This window comes from Dromaius novaehollandiae, chromosome 1 (assembly GCF_036370855.1).
Source record: "Dromaius novaehollandiae isolate bDroNov1 chromosome 1, bDroNov1.hap1, whole genome shotgun sequence".
Classification (NCBI taxonomy): domain Eukaryota; kingdom Metazoa; phylum Chordata; class Aves; order Casuariiformes; family Dromaiidae; genus Dromaius; species Dromaius novaehollandiae.
In genome coordinates, this window is record NC_088098.1 from 6,692,015 (window position 1) to 6,706,787 (window position 14,773).

The 14,773-nt window shown below is 36.7% G+C and overlaps 1 protein-coding gene across 1 annotated transcript in view; it reads left to right on the plus strand.

The window, feature by feature from the left end:
- The window catches only part of SEMA3E (semaphorin 3E), a 143,138-nt gene that overhangs the window by 106,148 nt on the left and 22,217 nt on the right, over nucleotides 1-14,773 (plus strand). Inside the window, exons 6-10 of the mRNA XM_026119366.2 lie at nucleotides 4,223-4,342; nucleotides 6,348-6,490; nucleotides 8,977-9,091; nucleotides 9,434-9,503; nucleotides 10,806-10,950. Of these exons, the coding sequence (XP_025975151.1) occupies nucleotides 4,223-4,342; nucleotides 6,348-6,490; nucleotides 8,977-9,091; nucleotides 9,434-9,503; nucleotides 10,806-10,950 (593 nt within the window). The remainder of the gene's footprint in view (nucleotides 1-4,222; nucleotides 4,343-6,347; nucleotides 6,491-8,976; nucleotides 9,092-9,433; nucleotides 9,504-10,805; nucleotides 10,951-14,773) is intronic.

Below are 14,773 nucleotides of genomic sequence, written 5' to 3' on the forward strand. Positions count from 1 at the left end.
CAGATATGGCTGACAGTGAGGGAAACACATGAAACATGCTGCTTAGCTTCTACTCTTTTATTCATAATAGAGTTAGTCCACTCCACAGAAAGTGATACAATAGGGATTTCACACAAAAAGAAGTACTACTGAGGAATAATAGCCTGTGTTTCCATTACTTCTTTCAGTCTGAAGCAGATACACAAAAATGTCCAAAACAAATGAAGGAAACCCACTTCTGAAGTAGAAGCAGCCTGTCTATTATAATGCAATGCCCATACTAAATGCTTTAAATGAATGCCTGCACATGCCTACAGCTGTATCAAGATGGTAAATATGGCTTCTTAATTAGTAATAGGAAACCCCCTTATGCAAAGCATGCATGGGTATTAAAGCAAGAATAAAACAAAAAATACTTCAGCCATCATATTTGCTGCTGAAAGCATGTTTCTTCCTCGCAAAGTTAACTTGTGTGTCATGAAAAGAGATCAGAACAAAGTCAGACTCAAATTTTTTTTTATATGTTCTGTCTAACTTTGCATATGAAAGGCATTTTTAGTGTATTAAGAAAGGTAAGTATGAATAGACCTAAATCTAGTGAAACATTTCCCTGGATGTTTTCTATGTAGTCATATATATCCTATGTACTAATTTAATTGACATATCTTCAAGTCTTGACAATAATCATTTACATTATGATTGCAGAAATACTGTGAGCTCACCCACCGTGAGTAGCTTGTATGTTTATGGTATACAATTACAATATCCAAACACTTAATTAAACAATTAAAATAGGGAAAGCAAAGAGTGCTATATAAACTTTGAAATTTTATCAGTATTTTCTAAGATTTTGTGCTTCAGTCTTTTTCACTTTAAGGTTCATCATCTAGGAATTCTTCTTGTTTCTAGAGGAAAAAACATTGCATTTGATTTCTTTCATTTTTCCCTCCAAAAATAGGGCAAAAAATAAAAATATCTTTTAAGTGGTCCCAATTAAACTTTGGTGTACTTGCTTTCTGAAAATGAATAGTAGCTAAATGAATACCTAAAAAGTGTCCTGTTATCACTTGAGCTAAAAGTGTTATACGAGGGCGATGGGATTATTTTTTTTAGCTGGAGAAACCAAGATGAGTTATCAGTTAGATTTTAGGGAGCAATTTTCAAATATATGTTAATACAAACCCTCCTGAGGCTGAGTTTTGACTGTAAGAGAGAAGGAGTGGTGAAAGCTCTATGGTATTGCTCAATTTACAGTTGATTTTCACTGGAAGATATAAGTTTATTAGTGTGATTGAGCAGCAGTATAAAACCCTACGACCAAGATTGGGGTGAGCTGTTTGTATAGTAGCTAGATCTCTTCAATAGAGAGAAAAAAGAAATCTAGCCAGGATTTTTCAAAACACACCCCCAACTAACTTCTAAACATGGAAGCACATGTAAAAGTCTACCAGCTCTTAGAATTTTTATGTGGATTGAAAGGACATGATCAAAAGCCTATTGAAGAAGAAAAGAGAAGATCCTCTTATTGTCAAACACATAAAAGTTTTCAGAATTATGTTGAATGTTTTGTGTTGAAATCTTTGCCAGCCCCATCGGTATCATCTCATTGCTTTCTTGAGTCCTTCACCTGTCTATTCACAGTTGTTACTTGTCTCATGTTTAGTAACACTCCAGGGTAAAAATCAGATTTAATTTCTGTATCTCTACAATATATTTCATGGAAGCCAAGACTAAGATGTCTAGTGCTCCTCCCAGGATGTCACAGATAAAATCAGCGATCAGCTGCTCTGGCTTATGGTGGAATGCCACACCAGCAATTTAGTTACGTATACTGATACTTTTTACATGTGCTAAACAGAATGAATAAGCTTCATATCAGAACTTCTGAATGTCTGGACTTCTAAATGTCTGTCTTAATTACTAGCAATATGTGAAGAATTCTTTGCCCTGGATTGATGCCTTTTCCATGCTTCACTGTCCTGTTGAAATGATAGAAGCATCATGTTCTGTATTATTGCACCATAATCTGCAATAAAAAAACAGTCTGATATATTTATCCAATGGAAATTTTTAAAGGGGGATTTATGACTGATGTAATTCATTAATTTTAGTTGTAAACATTGTCTGGAACATTATTCAGACATTGGCAAGTTCCATTGGCAGCCTCTGAGTTGTTTAAAAAAAATTTAGCTCTCTATTAGTTTTGGTTAACTTCTACTGATGCAATAATTTATATTTACTTTTAATTTCACTTGCCAATATTTTACAGTAAACCACCACCATGTATTTTACAAGGTAATATTCATTCTTCATGAGATGAAGCCTAAGGGAAAACTATGCTCAGCTCTGAATCAGCAGAGGTCTGTGAACCAGCCCCAGCTGCCAAACTCCTCTAAACTTTTCAGAATCATTATATAGACTTATGGTACTCTTAAATTCGTATATATCTTTTAGCAGAAACAGAATTCACACTTTCAGGGAGACCAATAAGCAAAACTTTTGCTTTTCCTATATTCCTTTATAAATGCCAACAAATGTTATTCAAATTGATCAGTCGTGTTTATTTTGATTAGGAGATAGGAAGCTGTGTCACTGAAACCTTCACTCAGATTATCCAAGAAAGAACTGGAAATAATTTATGTACTTCTTTTTGCGCAGTTTATGCCTCCTGTATTATTCTATAACATAAGGCTGCCACCTAGTGACCATGACTGTCTACTTTTAATATTAGGCCTAACAAATTTCTAATTTAATCCCACAGGTATATAAAATATATTACTCTTAATGCTTGGTCAGTTAAGAGAGAAATGCACCTGTGTACAACTACAATGTAGAATTACTGCTTATATTTCACTGAAAGTAAAATATATCCAGGATCACAATTCTAGATGGGTCAGACAGGCCAGATTTTTGAATATATGTGTCCCCATATGCACATATAGTTGTCCCCAACTATAGATAGATTTTTCCAAAGTTATTGGCACTCAGTATTTTATGCATGGTATTTTACAGTGCTTACTTAATTTGTGAATGCCACCTAAACCCTTTTGAAAATCGAACACAACTTCTGCGCACATAAATTTTTCAGGAAATATTCACCACTGTTTGTGCAGGATGGAAGAGATCTCAGGTCCTGGCCCTAATCTGATGAAAATTTTAAGGATCTAAAAACATGTTATTGCTGTAGCAGAGAAAAAGAGGATCTTTTCCACTGTCTGCTCAGCTAGCAAGTCATGCCCATGCAGTAGTTATTCCAGGTGAAGGGGAAAAAACTCCAGCAGGCTGCCTGGAAAGACCCCTCATCCTAACAAACTTTTTTGGTTGTTTATGGAATTCACTTTAAGGCAGTGGGTGCTGCTTTTTGTCTCTCTGGCTGAGGAGCTACCTGAATTCAGCCCTTCAGGATATTGAGCATGTGCTTTACTAACAAATCTTTTTTCAGCCATGTTTTGCACACACCATATGTGATAACTATGCTCAGAAAATGCTGACGTGTTTGAGGCCCAGCCTATGAATTCCAGCTTGGTTCAGCCTTGACCTGTATCCACACAGTGTTTCCCAAATCAGTGGTTCAAGGCGGCTATCACTATTCTTACTCTGAAACCTGCTGCTGCATTTTAATCTCATTTTCTGACCCCTGTTTGTCCACTCATCCACCCCTTCTTCTCTTCCAAAAGTTGCTATGGTCTTTTTGCTAGCCATTCCACATCTCTAAAATAATAATAAAACCGACATGTCCCCTCCAGTGCTGGGACCAAGCAATTAGGACTGGGGCATTTCAGGACATGCTCAAAAGCAAACCCAGAAGCAAAGTGAGAGATCTTTACTCTGGTAAACATTTAGGTGCTGACAAATGGTAGGTATCTCTAGGGCTAGTCACCTAGGCAATTTAGGTGCCTGACGTTGCACTTAGATGGTATTTTAGTGCCTACCTTTTGTGTGTGTGAATCTATCCCTAAGTCACTGAGTCAGTTTTGAAAATGAGGCTGAGCCCATTAACGAAGTTTCAAAATTTTGTCCTCATGCTGTTCCAGCTGCAAATGTATTATAGTGCAGATTGGAACAATGTCTACACACTCTTTAAAGCACATACAATTTACTGACTCACCTTCTCACCTGAATTTGAGCAAAGACTAATGAGCCAAGTCTTTTCCCATCATCATAATTTCCCATCATAGGTAATGAAATTAAGAAGTAGAACATTATCTTTTCTTTTTTTTTTTTCTTTTGGTGCGGTCTATAGGTGGTGAACTTTTTACTGGGCTCTACAGTGACTACTGGGGAAGAGATGCTGCTCTGTTTCATACTATGAATCGTATGTCACATATCCGAACTGAACCTGATAATGAACGTCTGTTGAAAGGTACAGAAAGTAGAAGAAGGAAGAACATGGAACCAGAGGTGTTTTATATGACCAGAAAATTTCTGTTAACCAGAAATTAACAATATATTATCGATGCACACATTATCCAATGCAGATGAATTTGATTAAACCATCTTTTTAATGAAATTCTTTTGATTTCAATAAAACTCCCTAGCAGGATGAACAAATTGAAATCTTTATTCTGATTACATATTGGATTTAGCCAGTACAACTTTGGAATCCTTCATTTTTCACTTTTAAAATATTTTTATTTTACATCTGGATATTTTATATTATTTCATGACATTTCAGATATAATGAAAGTAATATTTTTAAATTCTTTATTTAATTAATAGGAGCTTCTATTTAGAATTTCTATATGAGATCATTTTGTCTTTATTGTTGTAATAAAACAACTGAACCTTTTGCTAAGTTGTGTGCTATAGAGATGCCATGCAATAACATAAAATAATAAAAATATGAAGATTATACAGTTAAATAAAAAAAACTTAGATCATGTAATTTTAAATAAAAACATCCAAATATTCAAGAATAAAAATACTGAGAAAATTCATGTGATGTGAAATCTAGAAAATGCTTCTTACTCTTCAATTTGGAATAAAATTGAATTTCATAATACTGAAATTTCCTGTGAAATACAGAATCTGAACCTTGATTTGTCTTGCTCCAATAGTACTGACATTTTTCATCTTAACAGTGACAGAGCTGCAGCTAATGTTTGGCAAGGAGAGTCAGTAATCACTTTTTTGTAGTGATTCATAGGCAGAGCATTCTCTTTTCAGTGACCCTAGCTAGAAAGAACATGCAAGCTTTTTGTCTAAAATTTCAGGGCAGTTTTCTCTTGACTCTAAAGAGAAGTTCTGTTGCATGCTTTTTCCTGAATGAATCGGACCTCAAATTTCAATTAAATTAATTTTATAAATATGTGTTCGAAATGTTCTTATATCTACTTAAGTCCAATATTCAGACCTTTGTTGAACTGTGTGTTTTAACTGGTCATATAGAGATACCAACAAGCAAGTAAACATTCTCTTCTTCTCAACCTTCTCTGGAAGTTTTCATTATTTTAAATTCAGGAATCTTGAAATTATGGCCTCAGACTTCTTCTATACTTGAAATTTCAAATTTGCAACAAGAGAATACTTTTAAATGCACCACAAAAGCCACTTCAGAAAATTATCAAGCAAAAGTTCTCTAGCAATGTCTTAAAAATAAGACTGTTTTCATATAAAACAAGAATTTAGAAAATACTTACATTATCCGCTGCCTCTTAAGAACTCAAAACAATGGAAGGAATGCCATTCTTATTTAAGGAACTAGTAAAAGCTTTGCTACAGTTCTGCGAGATGAAATTGTTCACTACTCTGCTTGGTTTGGGGTGAAAAGGCATACAGCAAAGACCAAAGTTCAAACTTTGTAGTTTCAATTTTGCAGTGAAAAGTCAAAACAGGAAAATTTCAGAAGGTTTTTATTTCATGACAAAGATGCACAAAGCATGTTCTATCTATGAGTCCATTCACCATCTATTGGCTGAGCTATCAGACCTTTTTCTTTATCTAAAAGGCTGTTTGAAGCTGAGGTGGGCATTCCTATGTCTGATTTGTATGGCACCAAAGATTGTTATGTGAATACACTACCAAGTTTTATTCTAACCCAAATTTAAATATATAAACCCCAGAGAACAAGACTAGAAAGAGATCCTTTTCATGCACATATACAAAGGAATATTGATTTGTGAATTAGAGCTATAAAAATAGTTTAATACTAATATTTTCCACATGTTCTGTAGATACCCATACACATGAAATATATATATTTTTTCCTATTTCCATCACCCTATTCCCCAATGGTAGCTTTCTGACTGACAGATCTTTCATTCTTTTATTTTATTTTTCTCTTTGCTACTAGTTGACTTTAAAGATTGAAAAATAAAAGAATGTTTTAATTAACTTGATCCTCAACTCATTTTTGTTTTCTTTTAAAGAACCAAAGTTTGTTGGCTCATACATGATTCCTGACAATGAAGACCACGATGATAACAAAGTGTATTTCTTCTTCACTGAAAAAGCATTGGAGGCAGAGACAAGCACTCATGCCATTTATACCAGAGTAGGACGCGTGTGTGCGGTAAGATTTTTTTCCTTATTCCTGAGTTGAATGAAAAAAAGCAAGCTCCTTTTTTTGGTCCTTCTCCCACAGGGAAATATGGCATCAGTTAGTGTATATGAGAGTAAGATATCGGTCTGAATGAAAACCCTGTATCTAAACACTCCCAAGCATTAGAAGACTCCAAATCCAACCCTAAATCTAGGCTTGAAGCAGAATTCTGCTTCAGGCAGGGCACAGTTCAGAAATCATGTTATTTAACTCCATCGCTGTTTGTGCTTATATGTGGTAACAGTAATAGTAGCTGCCCACAGGCCTCATTTGCCAATCAGCTTCTCTATTCAGATCATGACTCCATCATCCTCAGTATCGGCTGCAGGTCCAACGCCTTTTGCAGCTCTTACAGCTGATAAAACTTGAGGGCCCCTGGCATTCCCAGGTGACAGGACAAGCCAACCACCAGCCCTCTCTGACATACCCTCTTGCCTTCCTATTCTGTCTGCAAGGACCTGACAAGACTCATCTCCATTTGTTCAGTGTCGATAGCTATCCTATCAATCTGATGGCTTTTGCAGCCAGTTGTAAATTTTGAAAACATCTTTTTTAATGCATGAACAATAAGAGAGACCAAACGTCAACTGTCTACAGAGTGCTTTCATTTCATTTGTCACTCCTCTTCCTCTCATCAGCCACCGAGGAAAATCATTCCCTTTTTGCAGATAAGGAAACTAGAAAAAAAGATTGAATTGTCCAGCAAATTATTATTATAGCCAGGCACAAGTTTACCAAGAGGAGCAGAAAAGACATGAGAGGTTTTGCCCCCCTCACTGCCGTGCATGATGATCGGATTCTCACTCTCACCATGTGCCTAGTGGATTGAGGTCTTTTTGACTCCTTGCTCCCACTCACAGCAAAGGGAACACAGGTAGCTGCTGGAGAGGAGCAGTGCTAACATGTGAGCTCCCCAGCTTAACCTACCCACAACTGATCCTCTCCTAACACCTGATGAAGTTTGGTCTATTCATCTTCTATTGATTGACCAAAGGTAAGGCTGATGAGAAGAGATCTCCTATTCCCATTGGGACTACATCTGCTTGATTAAAGGCAGGAATAAATTAATTTCTTAGCATTCAGTTTGGTTTTCGAAGCAAATTGCATCCTTCCTTCTTTAACTGTAGGAGACACTTTCCTAAAACTGATGCACATAAAGCAAGATTCAGGTCAAAAATGTTTTGTGAGTTGAATGGTATGTTAAATGTCACATATGCTCATCATCATATTGCTTATTAAAATCTCTTACAGAGTACCCACATGCGACTTAAAATATCTGAGGTATGCAGGGTACCAAACTGCAACCTAAGATCTGAATGTTCACAGCACTAGTTAGCATTCTGAATTCAAGCCTGCATTGAGCTCTGAAGTATAATTCTTTGGCCTATGTTCTGTTAGATGTCAGAATATATTATTTTAATAGTTCCCTCTCGTCTCAAATATAGCCACCTGAATTTCTTATCTCTAAACATGGGTTAACCCAAAATCCCACAGACCTTTCTCCTCCACATGTCCAAAACTCTGAATGCTTTATCATCTAGACATTAACTTTGCAACCTTCCCTCTGTATGCTATAAATCAAATCTGATTTAGCTAATACCAAAAATAAAGAGAGCTAGCTGTCTATTAAAAGCTATTAAGAACTGGCTTTTCCAGCCTTCACGGTTTCATCTGATCTGTACCAGGTTTGGGAGTTCAGGAGAAGCTACCCTGTCTATTTTTACTTTTTTTGAGGAAAGAAGATGTCTATTTGTTTTTGTAAGATCTCAATGCAAAGCTGAGTAAATCAACAAATTTCAGTAGTTTAAAGATGTGAGAAGAGCCTTGAAAACTTAAAACAGCCTTCAACTGTCAGTTATACAGTCTACCTGAGTATAAGGCTTTGTATGCTTTTGAGGATGCTATCTGAAGGTTACAGAATCCTGTCACTAAGTAGCACTAATCCCCCTCCCCTACTTGACAGTCCCAACAGCAGAAAAAGATCAGTCAACCACAACAAAGGGCAAATAATTTTAGGTTGCTGAGACATTGTTAGAGCACCATGTAGATGCTTACATTAGACTTGTCCCAGCTGTACCACCTCTGTAGATAGTTTCAGGGCATCAGTGAAGCACTGAGCTCCTAAAGCAAAGCTAAACTTTGCTGATGTACTTGGTACATCCAGTTAAGAAAAATGAGAAATATAAAAGGGTTGCAGTAGTTCAAACTAGCCAAAGGTTTGATATGGAATTAAAAAAATTCTTACAAACCCACAGCTCTTTCTGAAAATTGGACTTGATCATTGCAATCTTACTGAAAACTGTCTCCAGAGAAATAGTGGCAGTAATGGACATGTGCTTTGAAAATGTATGCTTTTGACATTACAGGGTACAAGGAGTGGGTAATTCAGCAGAGATATTTGTGCTTCTAGACTTATTCATCCAAATTACCATCAGTAATTGTTTCTTTCTACACAGAATGACATGGGAGGACAACGAATGCTGGTGAATAAATGGAGCACTTTCCTCAAAACCAGGCTAGTCTGCTCTGTGCCAGGGAGAAATGGAATTGATACACATTTTGATGAATTAGGTAAATATCCTAGACTGTAACAAACTTAAAATCATCATATAAAATATGAACTTCCATGATAATTCATCTTACCCTTAAATGTTGTACTTGTATTCATTAACAGGATGTGGTTGGCAGTGTTTTGATTCCAAGGTATATGAAGTTTTAGACCTAGGGAGTTGACTATCATCAATTATGCCTTTACTTATTATACTGTCTTTAAAGACTACTTTTAATACCTACATGAAATTGAGTAGCATATAGGAGTAAAATAAGATCACACCTTTAACAAACAACAAAGTGTCTCTTTGGGGACTGAGAAAAGTAGTTTGCTATCAATAACATTGCATTTACATTTTACAGAGGATGTGTTTTTGCTACAAACTCGGGATAACAAAAACCCAGTGATATTTGGACTCTTCAACACTACAAGGTAAACAACTAGAAGAAATAATAACAGCAGTAGAGGAAAGTTTGAACAGTCTATTGAGGAGATACAAGCTGTATGATAAATACTGCATAGCAAACATATAGTAAACAATTTAATCCCTGTTCTATTCGCAGTGCATTTCCTCTTTAATGTAAAAACCGCACTATGACATTCAGAAGCCTGAAGCTGCACACAGTGATCCAGTCTAACTGTTTCTTAGAAAGACATAAATTAATCAAATATTCCTCTGATTGTTGTGCCCAAGTTTATGCACTCCTCCATGTTTATGAGAGAAGCCTGAAGCCTTCCCTTCAGAGGGCCTCTGTGATACAGGTTTAAATTCCTTCTGCCCTCTTGTGAAGTCTAAAATGTTAGTTGTGCTGTTGCTGGTGGCCTCCTTTTCCACAACAGCCTAGTTCAAGCATTAGCATGCAGTACTGTTTCGTAGTGATCTAACAGTTAATTTAGGCTGCAACTGGTTGAGGGGAGCAGCTTACTATTGTCACCCTTTCACTCTCCTGATTCACATTTTTGGAAGAAAGTAAGGCAGATCTGGTCTACTAGAGACATAGGCACGTAGCATTTCTTACTGATTCTCTATGCAAACAATATGTAGAGTTAATTAGATCACATCTAATTAAAGTGATCTAGATCGCCTTCTGGATTCCTCAGAGGTAATTGTTTTACTGAGAGCATTGATGCCTACTTAAAACAAACAAAAAAAAATGCTTCTTCAGAACTATGTCCCTAAAATTTAAAAGTAGCAAAGATGCTTTCATAAAGGTTGATCAATATACAGTGATCTTTATGGTCTTACTAACAACCCCATCCATTATTCTTGCCAATGTCATAGGAAGATTCTTGTTCATTTCAGGCAATATTCAGTCAAAAGGTGGGATTATTCCCACCTTTCCAAGGTATAAAGAGTAGGAAAAAACTACGGGAAAGAAAATAGTAAACTGTTTAGGTCACTAATCAAAGACACAAAGACCTGACTTCTGTTGCCTGTCTTTTCTCTGTGTCTGTAAACAAGTAATTTAGAGCTAGCATGTCTGTTTACCATCTTCAAATTTTTGGGTAACAGCACCAAGCTGTTTCAGAGAAATGTTATAAATATGTTAAAGACTGTATAAAGAACATCAGACACAGTGGTTATAAGAAAAGCATACAGGAAACACAAAGAAATGTTTCTCCCTGCGCACTGTTGAAGTGTGATGTAGTCTTAATCGCATAGTAACACCAGCATTATATGCAATGAATGCATGACATACTGTTTTAATAATGTCTTTGAATTTTACTTTATAGCAATATATTTAGAGGATATGCTATATGTGTCTACCACATGGCAAGTGTTCGAGCAGCTTTCAATGGACCATACGCTCATAAAGAAGGACCTGAATACCACTGGGCTCTGTATGAAGGAAAAGTACCTTATCCTAGACCTGGCTCAGTAAGTGCAATCTATTCTCCACTGTTTTGTTAAAGTAACTGAACTTGGAAAGAAAAAGTAGACTGACATTAATGTACTTATTGATTTCACAATTCAGGATATATTTATTTGAAAATAAGCATATTCTAGTATTTCTGGAAATGTGTGAAATGGCAGTAAGTTTAATCAAGCATTGTAACAATAGATTTCCACAAAGTAAATCATGGGGTATATAGGATTTTTCAAAATCCTACTGGAGCTTAGATTCAGCAACTTTGTGATAAGATCCTGTGGTGTCAAAGTTAGGATCCCAGGCAATAAGTGGAGGAGAGGCATCTCTAGGAGATTTATCAGATGCTGCATTCAGATACAGTAGCTGGGCTCTTGTTCCCTCCTGGGAAGGAACACAACCTTCACACTCTATAGAGCCTAGAATAACTGTTCTTTCAGTCTTCCCACAGAAATAAATGAAAAATCAAATTGATTTAAGTGGTTTGAGTGAACCATGAATTATATTTCCCTACAGAATTTTCTGAAGAATAAATTATCCCAATTTATTTGGTTTAAGAAAGTGAATCCAGGATAAACTAGAAACTACACACACACACACACACACACACACATACTCACCTTTAATACTTTCCACTGTAAATAAGTTTATTAGGAGGGAAAAATAATGCTTACACAAGGCAATTCTTTCTATTGCCTGCCAAAACCAGGGCAGTTAGGGACAGAGGGAGAAAATGTTAAAGGAAAAAAATAATAATAATAAAATTGTAATTCTCTATTTTTAAATCAGGTGGTTCTGATTCCTTTTTTCATCTCTTTTTGGAAAAAGGATCAAATTTCAATAATTTAGATCAATGCACAGAATAGAAATTAGACATAGATTTTAACAAAAGTGACTAATAGTCACTTTCTTAGGCAAGGGGCAAATCCTCCATCACTGGAGATCCTTATATCAAGTCTGGTTCTTTCTAGAAGTAATGATCTAGCATGCTCAAAATATGTTGGTTTGATCACAGAGATTCGTGAGTTAGATTTTACGACCACCAGATCAGATGCCTGAGCTTATTAACATTGTTATTCTGGGTCCTTTGCAAAGACTACACAGATATGGGAACTATATTGCAAAGAACAGAGCTGAGCAAAAATACTCATGCTTTCTATAATTTGCATGAGTTTCTTTACAAACTTTTTTTTCCCCAGGTGGACAGTAAGTGAAGAAAAGAAGCAAGATATATTTTGAATATACAATTCAGCTGGCATCTACTGTAGCATACTCTGAAATTATACAGGAGTTGGCATCAGGAGGGTTGTTCTTGCCTGGCATTTAGGTGTTTTAGTTGATAGCATTTCTGGAGGAAATCACAGACATTACTTAGAGAAGTACTTAATTTCTACAAGGAATTTCTAATGTCTACATTGATTTTTCACAGGCATCACACATAATCCTCATGTGAAGCTCTGTTTCTATTTCCCCCTCTTTTTAGGTGTTTCTGAAGTTTCTATCGCTGTAATGTCTTAGCCAGGGATTCTCACTTACCAGGCCGGGGTGTGAGGAGAGCAGTCTCGCATGCCACTGCCTGTCAGCGGTACTTGAGGGTGCCCTCCGCATTGCAGGGCCCCGTCTCGCAGGTCAGGTACAGCCAGGGCCTCCCTCGCCTCCCGCTTCCCGCTGTGAGTCGGGAGGCAAAGGCATTGCAGCAGGCAGTGCCAGGATAACCCAGCGAAGGATCAGATCAGGGATTTCTTCTTCTCCCCACACCTTTCTGGAATGGAACTACTTAGCCGTTCACAGCGACTGTTATCTCCTGCAGAGCTGTTTTTATTTATGCTCTTTGAAGGTCTGCCCCTTACCATGTCTGCGTTGTGCAGGTTTCTGACTCTGTGAGATGCAAAGACATTTCTAACAGCTGTTTGGCTAAAGCCACACACAGCTTTCACACCTCACCTCTTTATCTTCTAGTAGGCTAGGAGTTTGTTCTCTTGAATTTAACAGTGGAATAAACAGTTACTGGAGTTTTACTTTTAATGTTTTTACCTTTGCCAACTCAATCAATATTCTCTTTTATACTAAAAGCAATCATATGCATAAGTAAATATTGTATGCAATTCATCACTGAATCACAGGAATGAGAGGTGAAAGGCCTATTAGCTTATCCAGTCTGTGCCAATACACCTTTTCTCCCTGTAGTATTTCATATGCACATCCTCTCTCATTTTAAATTATTGCTTTCCTCTGCTTCTCTTGGTGTTAGAAGTACAAGTCAAAATGCAGAAGAGGATGCTCCATGAAAGAGATTATTTCGGTTTTAAACACTTTAAATATGATTTAATCATCTTGACTATAATAACGCTGATGTCAATACCAATTTTTTTTCCTTTGTTTGGTGTGGATCAAAGTCAGTCATGAGTATTGAGTCAGGATAGAAGAACAGATAGGTAAATTATCAACGTTTGAGCAAAACAGGAGAATTCAAAGGAATTATTGGTTTCCTCTTTGATCATTGCTATAGAAAAAATACAATGTGAATAATTGACCAAAAAAAATGAGACAGTACCATGCATGGGCTGCAAAATTGCTGTGTATTTCACAGAGATGATATGGTCAAAAGTCTTACCTGGACAAGAGTTAAACATGAGCAGGAATTCAGGATTAATCACTATAATCATTATGCATTTGATATCTACTAGCACTGAAGGTTAAATGGTGTTCTTTAGGAAGAAGGACAGAATGCCAAGCTAGAACTCCAGCAAAGTTGACAAGGATAAGACATAGGAGCTGAAACAGATACCAAAGAACAGAGCAATTAATTTTCCAATATCACAGAACAAGTTAGCTGTGGAACCAGGTCTCTCCCAAGTGTTAATCAATTCAAATCATATTTGTCTCTGCAGGTTGGAGAGCACATCAGAGGCTGGACCAGCTGGCTATGCCAGCCTTAGCGAACAGAGGTTTCATTGATTTTTTGCTGCTCATTTAGGGCACAGTTTAGAGGTCTTTTAAATGCTTTTCCAGTAGCATGAAGAGACAGTTTGTTTTGGGCTCTAGTCCACAGTGTTGGGTTTCACACTCCAAAGAAGAGGCCAGCATAGTGGTAAACTGAATCCCACTACTTTTCCCATTGTCAGTTAAACAGAAGAGTGGCAGTGACAAAGAACCAAAAATAAGCTACCGTTAGGCATCTCTGAGAGTCAGCGTTCTTTGATCTTAGCTATTGAATGGGGAAAGATGGAGTCTGTAAGGAATGAGAAAAGAGCTTAAAGCTAAATAAATTGGAAACCTCTGTTAGAGTTACACTGGCTCTGACAGACCCTACAATCTGGCACTCTCTAAAGTCTGCCTGAAGCATCGCTTCTGTCATAATCTAGGTTCCTACTCTGCTGATTCACTTAGTGTATTTAGACAGCGATGCTTTTGAGAATGACATTACTTACCTCAAAAATGGTGTTGATAGACTTCAGAAGCAGCTGCATCTACTGTTCCCTTTCTAGAAAAACTTGATTTATTAAATTAAAAGCGAAAAGCCTGTGAATGATCATTTTTATTAAATCTCTCCAGGGCTAGAACTTCGCAAGGGAACTTGGCAGTGCCTTTTCCCTTGATATACTGTGTGGTGCATGGAAAGCAGAGGTTCAGCCTGTCTTAATGCTCAAACTCTGTCTCTTTATTGCAAACAGCTGGTGAAATTCCATTACTAGGTTGATTAGACAATTACTTCAAAGTCAACACTGAACAAATACTTTCCTGTAGCTAAGCCCAAAAAGTGGAAACAAACAGTGCCCCACTTGACAAGTGCAGGAGTTTGTTATTGTCAATTACAGTTGACCACAAGTTTAA